We start from the raw sequence: 14,963 nt of genomic DNA on the forward strand, positions 1-14,963 counted from the left end.
CTCTCTCCATCTCTCTCCATCTCTCTCCATCTCTCTCCATCTCTCTCCATCTCTCTCCATCTCTCTCCATCTCTCTCCATCTCTATATATATATATATATATATATATATATATATATATATATATATATATATATATATATATATATATATATATATATATATATATATATATATATATATATATATATATATATATATATATATATATATATATATACACATACACACACAAACACTAGCTGAGTACCTGGCGTTGCCCGGTTTTATCTTCCTAATCCTTGTTTGGGGGGGGGGGGGGGGGGGGAAATAAACAAAGGAGGAAGCTTTTGACCTCCTATCCCGACCCGTAATATGTGTACCAGTTATTGAAATATCTCCAGCCATACGGAAGTTATGTGGGAATATACATTTCCCATTGATTTGCATGTGACTTTAAACAAAAACACTGACAAATGGGGGTAGTTAAGGGTTAAATTAACTATCCTATATTTTAAGTGGACATATAAGTAACATGTGACCAAGTATTATCGAAATATCTCCAGCCGTTTGGAAGTTATGCAGTAACATATTTCCCATTGACTTGTATGGAACTTTAAACATAAACCCTGCCCCTGGCAAATGGGCGTGAGTAAGGGTTAAATCACCTATCCTATGTTTGTTGTTGACATATAAGTAACGTGTGCCAAGTTTCATGTTAATATCTTTAGCCGTTTGGACGTGATGCTGGAACATACAAACATACGTTGATATGCAGGCAGCACACCCCAGCTTGTATCAAAAAGGAAAGTGAGTTTATTCCATGATGTAATAGAGACTACGTTTCTCCAGCCTCACGCTGGCTCTGAAGTGAAATTGAACTAGTAATAGAATTTTGCAGATTTGGCGATTTTCTTTTCTACGCCATATGCCTTGTGGGTGAGCGAACAGGTTAGTTTGATACTTGAGACTGGCCTGATTACAGCAATACCAGATTTCTATAGTTTACGTGATGTTTTACAAATTTTTAAAAAATTCTGAACTTTTTCGCATTTTTTGACCCCTGTAGCTTCCCCCCCCCCGCATACCAGGTTGTATGAGGGCTCATTTTTTGCGCCATAATCGTTTTTTTGTATCGGTACCATTTTGGTATTGAACTGACTTTTTAATAGCTTTTATTTTTTTACTTTTTATCTGGGGATATTATAAAAACTTAATTTCTGTGTTTTTTTTTTTACATTTACTGTATGGATACATAATGTTATGTTATATTTTAATAGGTCGTACATTTACTCATGCAAACATAATAAAAATAGACATATTTGGTATCGCTTCATGCTTTTACATAGGAAAAGGGGGCGATTTGAACTTTTAAACATAAAAGGGGTTAATGTGTATTTAAAGAAAAATATGCATACATTCAATCATCCACCACGTTCGCGCAATTGGACGTATGCATACGTCATAGCGATCTCCTGCACTGCTGCGGGCAGCGCAAGAGATTGGCGACGGGACCCAGCTGTTAACCACAGCCGGAGTCCCGCCACAGCCGCGATCGCGCCGGCCCGGCAGCATTAACCCCGTAGATACCGTGATCTAATCCTGATCACGGCATCTATGGTGTTGACAGGGGGAGAGCTCTCCCCCTGTTCTCCAACGTCGACGAGGCGATACGATCTAGGGTCGCCGTTGGTTGCTATGGCAGCAGGAGGTCAGATCATGACCTCCTGTCTGCCAGCTACGGAAGCCTGTGAGATCCAGCCACAAGCAGGATCGCACAGGCTGTACAGTGTGCAGCTCATCAGGTCATACCGTGCTGCAGTACAAATGTATTGAAGCATAGTATAACCAGTAAAAAGTGTAAAAAATTTAATAAAAAGTTCTTCAATATAAGTATGAAGTGAAAAAAAAATAAAAAATGCCCCTTTCCCAATAAAAGCCCTGTATTATCACCAAGAAAGATCAAAAACACAAATCATATACATAATAGGTATTGCCATGTCCGTAATAATGCGTACTATAAAACTATAATGTAAATTATCCCGCACGGTGAACGGCGTAAACAAAAATAAAAAGAAAAATTTGCCAATTTTTGTAAAAATAGCGGAATAAGAAAAGATCAAAAAAGGTAGCACAAAAATTATACCAATAAAAAGTACAGCTCATCCCGCAAAAAATAAAGCCCTTAATGTTGGATGTTGGAAAATGAATGGCAGAAAAATAATTTTGCTCAGAAAAGGAAAAAAAACATAGAAGGCTATATAAAATGGGTATCACCATAATAGTACTGACCTACAGAATAAATATAACATTACTTTTACCGCACAGTGTACACTAAGAAAATAAATAAATGCCAGAAATTTTCACGTTTTTCACAATATTTTTAAGTTTTTCACAAAAAATGCTGCATGTGTCAACAAAAAATGCACCACTTATATAAAGTACAATATGTCATGAAAAAAAACAAATCTCAGAATCGCTCTGCTCAGAAAAAGCATTCTGAAGGACCAGGGTTTTTTCCGTTTTTTGCATTTTCGTTTTTTGCTCCTTGCCTTTAAAAAAATCATAACTTTCAGTTTTGCACCTAAAAATCCATATGATGGCTTATTTTTTGCGCCACCAATTCTACTTTGTAATGACGTCAGTCATTTTGCCCACAAATCTACGGTGAAACGGAAAAAAAATTATTGTGCGACAAAATTGAAAAAAAAAAAGCCGTTTTGTAACTTTTGGGGGCTTCTGTTTCTTTGTAGTACATTTTTCGGTAAAAATGACACCTTATCTTTATTCTGTAGGTCCATACGATTAAAATGATACCCTACTTATATAGGTTTGATTTTGTCGGACTTCTGGAAAAAAATCATAACTACATGCAGGAAAATTAATACGTTTAAAATTGTCATCTTCTGACCCCTATAACTTTTTTATTTTTCCGTGTATGGGGCGGTATGAGGGCTCATTTTTTGCGCCGTGATCTGAAGTTTTGATCGCTTTTTATTCATTTTTAAGTGATATAAAAAGTGACCAAAAATGCACTATTTTGGACTTTGGAATTTTTTTGCGCGCACGCCATTGACCGAGCGGTTTAATTAACGATATATTTTTATAATTCGGACATTTCTGCACGCGGTGATACCACATATGTTTATTTTTATTTACACAGTTTTTTTATTATTGGAAAAGGGGGGTGATTCAAACTTTTAATAGGAGAGGAGTTAAATGATCTTTATTCACTTTTTTTTCACTTTTTTTTTTTTGCAGTGTTATAGGTCCCATAGGGACCTATAACACTGCACACACTGATCATCATTGATCACTGGTTTCTCATAAGAACCCCACGTTATATCAGGAGAGCAGGACCAAGGACGTACCTGTACGCCCTTGGTCCTTAAGGGGTTAATCCTTCCAGTACATCAGATGCTGTATGTTACAGAGGAAGTTCTTTTCTTTTTGATGCTGGATACGAGAGTGAAATAAGACAGCACTTACCATCCAAAGCTGATTTATTCGGTAGATGTAAACAGGTATGGCGGCAGATGCAGACCTGAAGAGACCGTTTCACGCCAAGGTGCGCTTCTTCAAGCCGGTATGCTTACCTTAGCGTGAAACAGTCTGTTCCGGTCTGCCCCTGCCTCCACCGCCATACCCGTTTACATCTACCGAATAAGTCAGCTTTGAATGGTAAGTGCTGTGTGACGAACAGTCTCAGGGATTAGCTCTCGGATCGTCCTGGTCACTTGCCACGGGACACGTTCCTCACAATAACAGCAGACCACAGTTCCTCATACAAGTCTGGCTCCTTGCCAGCTTTATTTCCACAGGTTGCAGGTAAAAACAAAACAAACAGGAACAAAATAAAGTCCTAGACCATCTGGTAACTGACTATAACTCTCAGCATGCCTTGTCTATCAACTTCATGGAAGGAACATAGGGGGTGGGGGAAACTCAGCTCCTCTTGGCGTAAAAATATAGTTTTATTGGGTTCCATTAAAATTGAAGAAATAGGACAATAAACAAAAAACACCCGTGCATGGAGAGTTTAAAAAAAACACAGACCGACGCGTTTCAGGCTGTAACAAGCCCTTAATCAAGGTACATGTTGCTACTGCCTTTTTATATCTGTTGCAAGATAAGTAATTTACCACGTGAGCTCAGCACCTGGTTAATCAATGGACCCGGTGCAAGCCCTGAGAAACCAAAAAGAATATATATAAAAAAATACAGCTGGAGTCTCTTTTTTTGTCTATCAACTGGTGAGCTTCCCTCATCCAGTTAAAAACCTGTGCCACCTGCAACCCGTTTTACTACCAGTTCAAACCCGAACTTGGACCACTCGCAGCGCCTTCTGCGTGTTACCTAAACAGATCCCGTGTGTCTCCCCCTCTAACAGCAAGCATACTGTTTCCAAGGTAGAGCACAGATCAGACAGAGTCTCCATCTTATATACACCTCCCTTCCCTGCTGCCTCATTACTTAAGAAGCAGGTGAGATTCTTCAGGGTAAGCCAAGGAAATACACCCTTTCCTTGCCACCTTATCACAGCTGTCATTTCATTCTCGTATCCAGCATTGTTTCAGTCTATTTGTGGACATTGCACCTCCGGGACCAACGCTATTTTAGGATACCAGAGTTCTCTCTGTTGATTGTATTCCTCAGACCCTAGTCCTGCTAGTGCCGGGCCATTGGTTTCTCTGTTGCACATGTTTTTAAATGTATTTTCTGTCTTCCCACAGTGCTCTCTGCTGACACCTCGGTCCATGTCAGGAACTGTCCAGAGAAGGAGAGGTTTGCTGTGGGGATTTGCTCCTGCTCTAGACAGTTCCTGAAATGGACAGAGGTGTCAGCAGAGAGCACTGTGGTCAGACAGAAAATAAATTAAGAAATAAGAACTTACTGTGATGCATACAGCAGCTGATAAGTACTGGAAGGATCAACATAGAACGTGTAGGCAGATAAGAACCATTTGGCCCATCTAGTCTGCCAAATAATCTGAATCCCATCAATAGTCCCTGGCCCAATCTTATGCCTATCCCATGCATGCTAAAACTCTTTCACTGTATTTGCAGCTACCACTTCAGCAGGAAGGCTATTCCATGCATCCACTACTCTCTCAGTAAAGTTTTACTTCCTGATATTACTTTTAAACCTTTGCCCCTCTAATTTAAAATAATGTCCTCTTGTGGTAGTTTTTCTTTTAAATATGCTCTCCTCCTTTACCGTGTTGATTCCCTTTATGTTTTTAAAAGTCTCTATCATATCCCCTGTCTCTTCTTTCTTCCAAGCTATACATGTTAAGATCCTTTAATCTTTCCTGGTAAGTTTTATCCTGCAATCCATGTACTAGTTTAGCTCTTCTCTGAACTCTTTCGAGTATCTATATCCTTCTGGAGATACGGCCTCCAGTATTGCACACAATACTCCAAGTGAGGCCTTGAAATTTTTTAACCACAAACTACCACGGTTGTAAATGTACCTCCTGGTGCAGCGGTACTTAGCACATGAGGATGTACATTTACGTCCTGTACATGACTGCGAGCATCGGAGCGATGATCGGGTCATGTGCGGCAGGTCCCGGGCTTCTGATAGCAGCCAGGGACCCACCGGTAATGGCCAACATCCGTGATCGCGCGGGTGTCTGTCATTAACCCCTCAGATGTCGTGATCAATACAGATCATGGCATCTGCAGCAGCACGGCTACATTTTACGCTGATCTGATCACCCGAGGCAAGGCCTCGGAGAATCAGATCAATTAACATGGCGGACAGAGGTCCCCTCACCTGCCTCCACCGCATTCCCAGCTTCTTCTGCTCTGGTCTGAGATCCAGCAGAAGATAGCCGATAACACTGATCAGTGTTATGCCCTATACATAGCACTGAACAGTATTAGCAATAAAAAAAAAAAAAAAAAATGAATAAAAAAAAATTTTAAAAATTGTGGGAAAAAATAATTAGAAAAATCCCTTTCCACAATAAAAACGTTAAGTGTCTTTTTTCCTCCATTTTACCCACAAAATGTGTAAAAGTAAAATATAAGAAAGTAAATTAACATTTGGTATCGCCGTGTGAGTAAATATCCGAACTTTTAAAATATGTTAATGATCCCATACAGTGAACAGCGTGAGCAAAAATGGTGAATTATACTCTCCGATTTTTAGAAGACTAGGAGGAAAAAAAAGGAAAATGCTAAATAAAATTGGCCTGGTCCTTAAGGTCAAAATGGGCTTGGTCCTTAAGGGGTTAAAGACTAAAAATCTTTGTTTTTGAATTTTTGTTTGATGGCAGTACAACAGACAACTGGTCGCGCAAAAAACAAACCCTCATACTAGTCTGTGGATGAAAATCTAAAATAGTTATGATTTTTTGAAGGAGAGGAGAAAAAAAAACGTCCTTAAGGGGTTAAGGTATTACGGACAGACTTAACCCCTTAAGGACCCAGCCCAAATATACCTTAAATGGGCACTGTCATGAAATCAAAAAATTGATATAAAACATCTCTCTAATATACTTTAATTAAAAAAATAAAGAGTGATTTTAAAACAGTTTAAAATCACTTTTAAAGTCGGCCACTAGGGGTCGCCCTCCTAGTGGCCGAATGCATTCGGGAGTGACGTCACTAATGAATTTCGACTCGTTGAAGCCTGGCAACAAGTCGGAATTCATTCACTGCGGTGCTCGCTCCCGCCTGAAGGAAGAGGACGCCCGCAGTTGCGGGCTGCACGGCGGGGAGCGGGATGTGCGGCCATCACGGTGTTCACCTATACAGTATGCCTCCAGTTGTTCCCCCACTACAACTCCCAGCATGCCCCTGACAGCCAATAGATGTCAGGGCAAGCTGGGAGTTGCAGTGGGGAAACAGCTGGAGGCGCCCTGTATAGGTGAACTATGGGCGGAAGTGTCCGCCCCAGCAGGCATCAGTGACGTGGTGCCTGCTGGGGAAGTCTGCCTGGTAGTGAGCACACTAACAGGCAGACAAAAAGGCATTTTTAATATGTATAAAAAAAAAATAATAATTTTAAGGCGGGGGGGGGGGGGGGTTTAGGGATAGATGGGTAATAGGCAGAGACAGAAAAAAAAGTGATGGCCGGGTCCTTAAAGGGTAGCTCCCACCATTTTTTGCACATCTGACCACTGTCACTTCAAGCATTAATAACTCTGGGATGCTTTTACCTTTCATTCTGATTCAGAGAATGTTTTTTCGTGACATATTCTACTTAATGTTAGTGGTAAAATTGTGTCGATACTTGTTTAATTTCTTGGTGAAAAAAAATTGAAAATTTCGCTTTTTTTTTTATTTTTATTTTTTTTTAACTTTGAAGCTCTCTGCTTATAAGGAAAATGGATATTCCAAATAAATTATATATTGATCCACATAGACAACTTTGATAAATATCCCCCATTGTGTATGTCCCGCATCAATATAGACCAAACTACAGAGTGTTTGGCTGGTCTATTGTGCGCCTAATTTATCAAATGGCTCAAGGTTCTTGATAAATTCTGTGCAAAGACTTCATGATCTATGCTTTTAGTCTATATTTAAACCTGCTCCAACATGGTCTGACATTTCGGCGTACTTTCAGCCGATGAGACTTGTTGCTGAAAAGTCGCTTTTGATAAATTCAGCACCAATGCATTTCAGTCTAAAATAGACTAGAATGCATCATGTTCTAAAAATCCTCTAGAGCAAAAGTCGAACATATTTAGACCGACTTTCTGTGCGACAAATTTAGACAGGAAAAAACAGTCTAACTCCTTTGATAAATCTCCCCCAATATGTCTACTTTATGTTGGCATCATGAAGTTAACATGTTTTTACTTTTGGAAGACATCAGAGGGCTTCAAAGTTCAGCAGCAATTTTCCAATTTTTCTAAATCGGAATTTTTCAGGGACCAGTTCAGTTTTGAAGTAGATTTGAAGGGCCTTCATATTATAAATACCCTACAAATGACCCAATTATAAAAACTGCACCCCTCAAAGTATCCAAAATGACATTCAGTAAATGTGTTAACCCTTTAGGTGTTTCACAGAAATAACAGCAAAGTGAAGGAGAAAATTCAAAATCTTCATTTTTTTACACTCGCATGTTCTTGTAGACCCAATTTTTGAATTTTTACAAGTGGTTATAGGAGAAAAAGCCCCCCCCCCCCCCAAAATTTGTAACCCAATTTCTCTCGAGTAAGGAAACACCTCATATGTGTATGCCAAGTGTTCAGCAGGCGCAGTAGAGAGCTCAGAAGAGAAGGAGCAACAATGGGATTTAGGAGAGTGAATTTTGCTGAAATGGTTTTTGGGGGGCATGTCACATTTAGAAAGCCCCTATGGTGCCAGAACAGCAGAAGACCCCACATGGCATTCCATTTTGGAAACTACACCCCTCAAGGCACGTAACAAGGGGTACAGTGAGCCTTAACTACCCACAGGTGTTTGACGACTTTTTGTTAAGGTTGGATGTGTAAATGAAAAAATAAAATAAATAACATTTACTAAAATGCTTTCCCCCCCCCCTAAATTTTACAAGGGGTAATAGGAGAAATTACCCCCAAAATTTGTAACCCCATTTCTTCTGAGTATGGAAATACCCCACGTGTGGACGTCAAGTGCTCTGCTGGCGAACTACAATGCTCAGAAGAGGAGGAGCACCATTGAGCTTTTGGAAAGAGAATTTGTTTGTAATGGCAGTCAAGGGCCATATGCGTTTACAAAGCCCCCGGGGTGCTGAACAGTGGACCCCTCCACATGTGACCCCATTTTGGAAACTACATCCCTCACAGAATTTAATAAGGGGTGCAGTGAGTATTTACACCCCACTGGCGTTTGACAGATCTTTGGAACAGTGGGCTGTGCAAATTAAAAATTTAATTTTTAATTTTCACGGACCACTGTTCCAAAAATCTGTCAGACACCTGTGGAGCATAAATGCTCACTGTACCCCTTATTACATTATGTTAGGGGTGTAGTTTCCAAAATGGGGTCACATGGGGGGGGGCATTGTTCTGGCACTATGGGGGCTTTGTAAACACACGTGGCCTTCAATTCCAGACAAATTTTCTCTTCAAAAGCCCAATGGCGCTCCTTCTGTTCTAAGCATTGTAGTGCGCCAGCAGAGCACTTTACATCCACATATGGGGTATGTTCTTACTCAGAAGAAATGGGGCTACAAATTTTGGGGGGATTTTTCCCTTTTTCCCTAGTGAAAATGAAAAATTTAGGGTAGCACCAGCATTTTAGTGAAATTTTTTCCTTCATTTTCCCATCCAACTTTAATGAAAATTTGTCAAACACCTGTGGGGTGTTAAGGCTCACTATACCCCTTGTTACATTCCATGAGGGGTGTAGTTTCCAAAATGGGGTCACATGTGGGCATTTACTTTTTTTGTGTTTATGTCAGAACCGGTGTAAAATCAGCCACCCCTGGGCAAATCACCAATTTAGGCCTCAAATCTACATGGTGGGCTCTCACTGCTGAGCCTTGTTGTGTGCCCGCAGAACATTTTACGCCCACATATGGGGCATTTCCGTACTCAGGAGAAATTGCGTTACAAATTTTGGGGGTCTTTTTTCCCCCTTTACTGCTTGTGAAAATAAAAAGTATGGGGCAACACCAGCATGTTAGTGTAAAAATGTTTTTTTAAACACACTAACAGGCTGGTGTAGCCCCCAACTTTTCCTTTTCATAAGGAGTAAAAGCCCCCCAAAATTTGTAGTGCAATTTCTCCCGAGTACGGAAATACCTCATATGTGGCACTAAACTGTTTCCTTGAAATACCACAGGGCTCCGAAGTGAGAGCGCGCCATGCGCATTTGAGGACTAAATTAGGGATTGCATAGGGGTGGACATATGGGTATTCTACGCCAGTGATTGCAAAACAGGGTGCCTCCAGCTGTTGCTGAATTCCCAGCATGCCTGGACAGTCAGTGGCTGTCCAGAAATGCTGGGAGTTGTTTTGCAACAGCTGGAGGCTCCGTTTTGGAAACACTGCCATACAATAAGTTTTTCATTTTTATTTGGGGGGGGGGGAAACAGTGTAAGGGGGTGTATATGTTGCGTTTTACCCTTTATTATGTGTTAGTGTACCCTGTACACTGTGTAGTTACCCTGTACATTCACATTTCAAAACTACAACTCCCAGCATGCACTGAAAGACCGTGCATGCTGGGTGTTGTACTTTTGCAACAGCTGGAGGCACACTGGTTGGAAAACCTTCAGCTAGGTTCTGTTACCCAACTCTGTATTTTCCAACCAGTGTGCCTCCAGCTGTTGCAAAACTACAACTCCCAGCATGTACTAATCACCGAAGGGCATGCTGGGAGATGTAGTTATGGTAGATCTGGAGGGATATAGTTTAGAGACCATTGTATAGTGGTCTCAAACTGTAGCCCTCCAGCTGTTGCAAAACTACATATTCAAGCATGCCCAAACTGCTGTCAGGGCATGCTGGGAGTTCTAGTTTTGCAACATCTGGAGGGCTACAGTGTGTAGACCACTTTATAGTGGTCTCAGGCTGTAGCCCTCCAGATCAACTTACCGGCTTCCGTAGGATCCAGGGAGCCGTCCTCTTCTGCCGCACATCGCCGCCCGCCAATCACTGTCGCCCACAGCCTCCGGACGGGTAAGTGATCTTTAGTGTTCTGCCCCGCCTGATGTGGGTGGGCAGGACGGGGAAAACGAAAGTTAACCCCCCCCCCGATCTGCTACTGGTGGTCGCTTCTAGACCACCAATAGCAGGGATAGGATGGGCGTCAGCCCTGCCACATCACTCCTATCCCTTCAGGTGGATCGTAGGTGTCTTAGACAATCGTGATCCCCCTTATATTCCGGGTCACCATAGACCCGTATGAACCGGAGTAGGCGCAAATCGCAAGTGTGAATTCGCTTGCGATTTGCGCCGATCGCCGCAATGGGGGGGCGCGGTCTGATGACCCCCCTGGGCATTTACGCGGGGTGCCTGCTGATAGATATCAGGAATCACTACAGTCCGGTCCCCGCCGGGAAATTCCCACGGGAGTATGGATACGTCCTGAGACCTTAAGTACCAGAAAGCCAGGGCGTATCCATACACCCTAGGTCCTTAAGGGGTTAATTAAGGATTCTATATCATCAGAATTAAACAAAAAAACATTTTCAAAGAAGGATCTTCCTCTTCATTAGGATTTTTTACATATTCTTCTTCCAATTCTGGAGATAAACTTTCTTCAGAATCCAAAGAAGATACCATTTTAGTCTTTTTTAGGGTATGTTCACACTGAGGAATTGGGGCAGAAATCAAGCAGAAATTTTCTGCCTCAAAATATTGTTACTTTTCCACAAGAACTCAGATTTTGCGCGGAAATGGAGCGGAATTCCACACGCGGAAATGAAAATTTCAAGCGGAGGAGGAGAAGAGTATAATATATTATCCTCTTTTTTTCGTGCGGAAATTCTGCGCGAATTCCACGCCAATTCCGCATGGAAATTATTCTGACTGAAAAAAAAATAATAATAATTAAAACATTGATCTCTATGGGAGTAAGACGCTGATTCCGCCTGAAAGAAAGAACATGTTCTTTCTTCAAGCAGAATAGACTTCCTCGTCAGAATTCTGCTTGAGGAAATTCCTCAGTGTGAACTGAGGGGCAGAAATTCTGTACAACTCTATGGGGTTTTCACTGCTGAATGAATTTGAGAGGAAAAAGCGAGCAGAATTACTCATGGAAATTCCTCTCCAATTCCTCAGTGTGAACATACCCTTACAGCTGAGACATTAACAAGTAGTGGATGCGGGCAACAGGTGCAAAAGAAGCTAACACAGTGTATCTTTGAATGAATAATGGTTTTAATTTCTTGCATAAGTGTTAGAGAGTCATCTTTTACTACTGATGCAATGCATGCTTTAGACAAGCGTTTAGAAGCAGATTCAGGAAACTCTATAGCACATTACACTTTTTTTTAGGTTTTGATTTTTTCGGTTTAACCGAAGGATCTGCAGAATCCTTGTCTCCCTGCAATTACAAGGAAGAGAAGGATAAAACACCATGCAAACGAAGATAGACCCATAGGCCCTTACTACTCACAGATCCTGGGACCACTGGAGGATCTGGAATCTTTGCAGGCAAGCTCATGATGCAGCCTTGTAGTATCCAAAGTTGGAATCAGGTAGAGCAACTTCCATCTGTGAGAGGGGCCTCTTATAGGGGGGGGGAGAGGGGGAAAAAAAAAAAAAAAACAGTCTCCAGATTCAAATTCCCCACCCAAAAGCGTTCGGAAGTGACGTCAGACGCCAGCGTTTTGGCCGGAAAGAGATTTGCAAAACTCCTCGCCGGGAGAAATAAATGAAGCGCTCGAGCGCCGAAAGCAGAGACCGCCCCAAGAACACTGCCAGATCCTGCACAATTGCAGTGCTCCCGTGGCGTTCCCTCTGCCTCCATGCTCCCGAAGCGGACCTACAGAGCGGACCAGACCCAAGGGAAAAAAATATGACAGGGGGTATGCTGTGCCAGCACCTAGGGCTGGGTGGTATGACCAAATATGTGTATCACAGTATTTTTGTAACTTATGGCAAGTCCAATGTATATAATGGTATTTCTCTTGCCCCCCCCACCCCCGCCCCCCGGCTTCTTACATGACAGTGGGCTCAGCCTATCACTGGCCGAGGCGGAACATCGCTGCGGCTGGTGATAGGCTGATGGCCACACAGGGATACAGCATGTGGATGCAGCTTACAGTACAGAGATCCAGCCAGCCCGCAACAAACAGGATGACGAGGAGGGCAGCGCTTGCGGGTGACTTGTGAGTAGTACCCCGATGGCGACAGCGCTGCGCTGGGCTGATGATTAATTTTGGGGGGGGAGCAGAACAGCACTCGTGTGTCACATATATGATTAGTTCCCTGATGTGGGAACAGCGCAGCACTGGGCTGATAACTCATTCCCGAGGGGGCAAAACCTGTATTGTGCTATGGGGAAAAATTCATATCGTGCCAGACAAAAATTTTGGTATTCGGTATGAACAGGTATACCGCCTAGCACTACCAGCACCCGAGTCTACAAGGCCCCGGTAAGGACCGCCAATTTCTTTCCAGGGGGAAAAAAAAAAAAAAAGTCACCCGCACCCCTCAGCGCCTTACCTTACAGGGAAAGGAAAAAACACTGGGGTGGGAAATTTAACCTCTCAGTGTTTTTCCCTGTCCCAATCAGGAGGAGGAGGTAATCTCATGGGTGCTGTCATGGAGACATGGGTGGGTAAAGTCGTATCAATAAAAAGTACAGATCACAGCGCAAAAATAACTTATTATTTCTCCAGACACAATAACATCTGTTAATATCGGACTATGACAGGTTAAAACGGATAGCGTAAAAATCCCATATACTATAATGGGATTTGGAAACAACTGATTTTCAGGGTTTTTATAACAGAACGTATAACGGATCTTTAAAAATGTTAGAATGTATAGTGTGAAAAGGGCCTAAAGTGAAAGTTTAGCATCTTCCGTAACTCAGAGGTGCTTGCCAAACCCTGCAACGTGATCATGGGGGTTCGGTAAGCTAAAATTGTGGATAAGGGTCCCCTCTTACCTATCTCCTGCCATTTATCACAGATTCACTGATGTATCCTGGCTTAGCCAATCTCACTGTGGAATGTGAGTCCCTATGGGGACTTAAAAAGGTGTAAAATAAAAAAAAAGTTCTCTACAATTATATAAAACCCCTAACAAAAATTTAAACATTCAACATATTTGGTACTGCCACGTACAGAAAAATATATTTCCAACCACCAAAATTTATATAAAATTTGGCACATCGCAGATCAGAAAAAAAAGGGGAAGTGAAATATAAAAACGATATAAATTTGGTATCATTTTAACCACCGCATTGACCAATAGAATAAAGAAAATGTATCAGTTTTACCATAAAGTGCACTGTGTAAACCATCCACTCCCCCTCAAAAAAGTTTGCAAAATTACACTCTTCTACCACAAATAATTTTTTGGTTTCACGGTACATTTTATGTTAAAGTGAAAGATGTCATTACAAAAGTACAATGGGCCCACAGGATCAGGGACAGGTATCAGCTATTAGATACTTACTATGCTGTAGATAAGAAGGGTTGTCAAGTGAAACTCTTACTTATGTGTTTAGGGATGTCACAAAAAAAAAAAAAAGGGGAGGGGGAGTTATTTCACCATCTAATGCAGAGTTTGCCAACCAGGGTGCCTGCAGCTGTTGCAAAACCCCCACTCATTTGGCTGTCCATGGATGCTTTGGAGTTGTAATTTAACAACAGCTGAAGACAGTCCGGTTACAAAACACTCCTGTCCTACTGAAGCATCACGTGGCCAGGTGACTCACCAGTGCTCTATCACAATGCGCTGCTCATGAGAAGTGTCCGTCTCTGCTTTCTTCTTTTCGGAGACCTCTACCGCCTCACTAATCTTTCTCTTCCTGGAGCGGGTAGCCATTATGAAACCAGCGGCCGATAGATATTTCACCAGAACAAGAGATCACTGCCGCAGTCTGTACCTCTTGCGCCAACGCAGCACAAAGCATGAATAAAGCTTCGCGCTTCTTTATCTCAACGCCCACACTGACAGTCCTCCTCAACCATAGAGTGGGATCTCGCAGCGCCTCCGTGTGGTCGCATATGTTGACTGCTTGCTGTTGACTGTAGTGTAGCTGTCATGTAAAGGACAGCTGTTGTTTCTGATAATCGTCCAATGAGTGACTACCTCTTAGGATAATCATGTAAAACAGTTTTATTGTTTGTTCGTGAAGTGTTTTTCGTTAAAATACATGTCAGCATTGCCTATAAAATTCTACAGTCGACTCAAAGTTATTGTAGGAGATTTATGGAGATCGCTGTGCAGTGGTCTCTAAACTGTGGCCCTTCAGATCTGGCAAAACTACAACTCCCAGCATGCCCAGACAGCCATTTGCTGTCTGGGCATGCTGGGATTTGTAGTTTTGAAACATCTGGAGGGCCACAGTTTGGAGAGCACTGTGCAGTGGTTTC

The 14,963-nt window shown here is 42.0% G+C and overlaps 1 protein-coding gene across 1 annotated transcript in view; it reads right to left on the reverse strand.

Annotated features, from left to right (window-relative positions):
- SELENOH (selenoprotein H) overlaps window positions 1–14,623 on the reverse strand; it is a 66,933-nt gene extending 52,310 nt beyond the window's left edge. Inside the window, exon 1 of the mRNA XM_056531202.1 lies at window positions 14,303–14,623. Coding sequence (XP_056387177.1) covers window positions 14,303–14,412 — 110 coding nt within the window. The 5' untranslated portion in view covers window positions 14,413–14,623. The remainder of the gene's footprint in view (window positions 1–14,302) is intronic.
- Between the last annotated feature and the right edge of the window lie 340 nt (window positions 14,624–14,963).

This window comes from Hyla sarda, chromosome 7, assembly GCF_029499605.1.
Source record: "Hyla sarda isolate aHylSar1 chromosome 7, aHylSar1.hap1, whole genome shotgun sequence".
NCBI lineage: Eukaryota > Metazoa > Chordata > Amphibia > Anura > Hylidae > Hyla > Hyla sarda.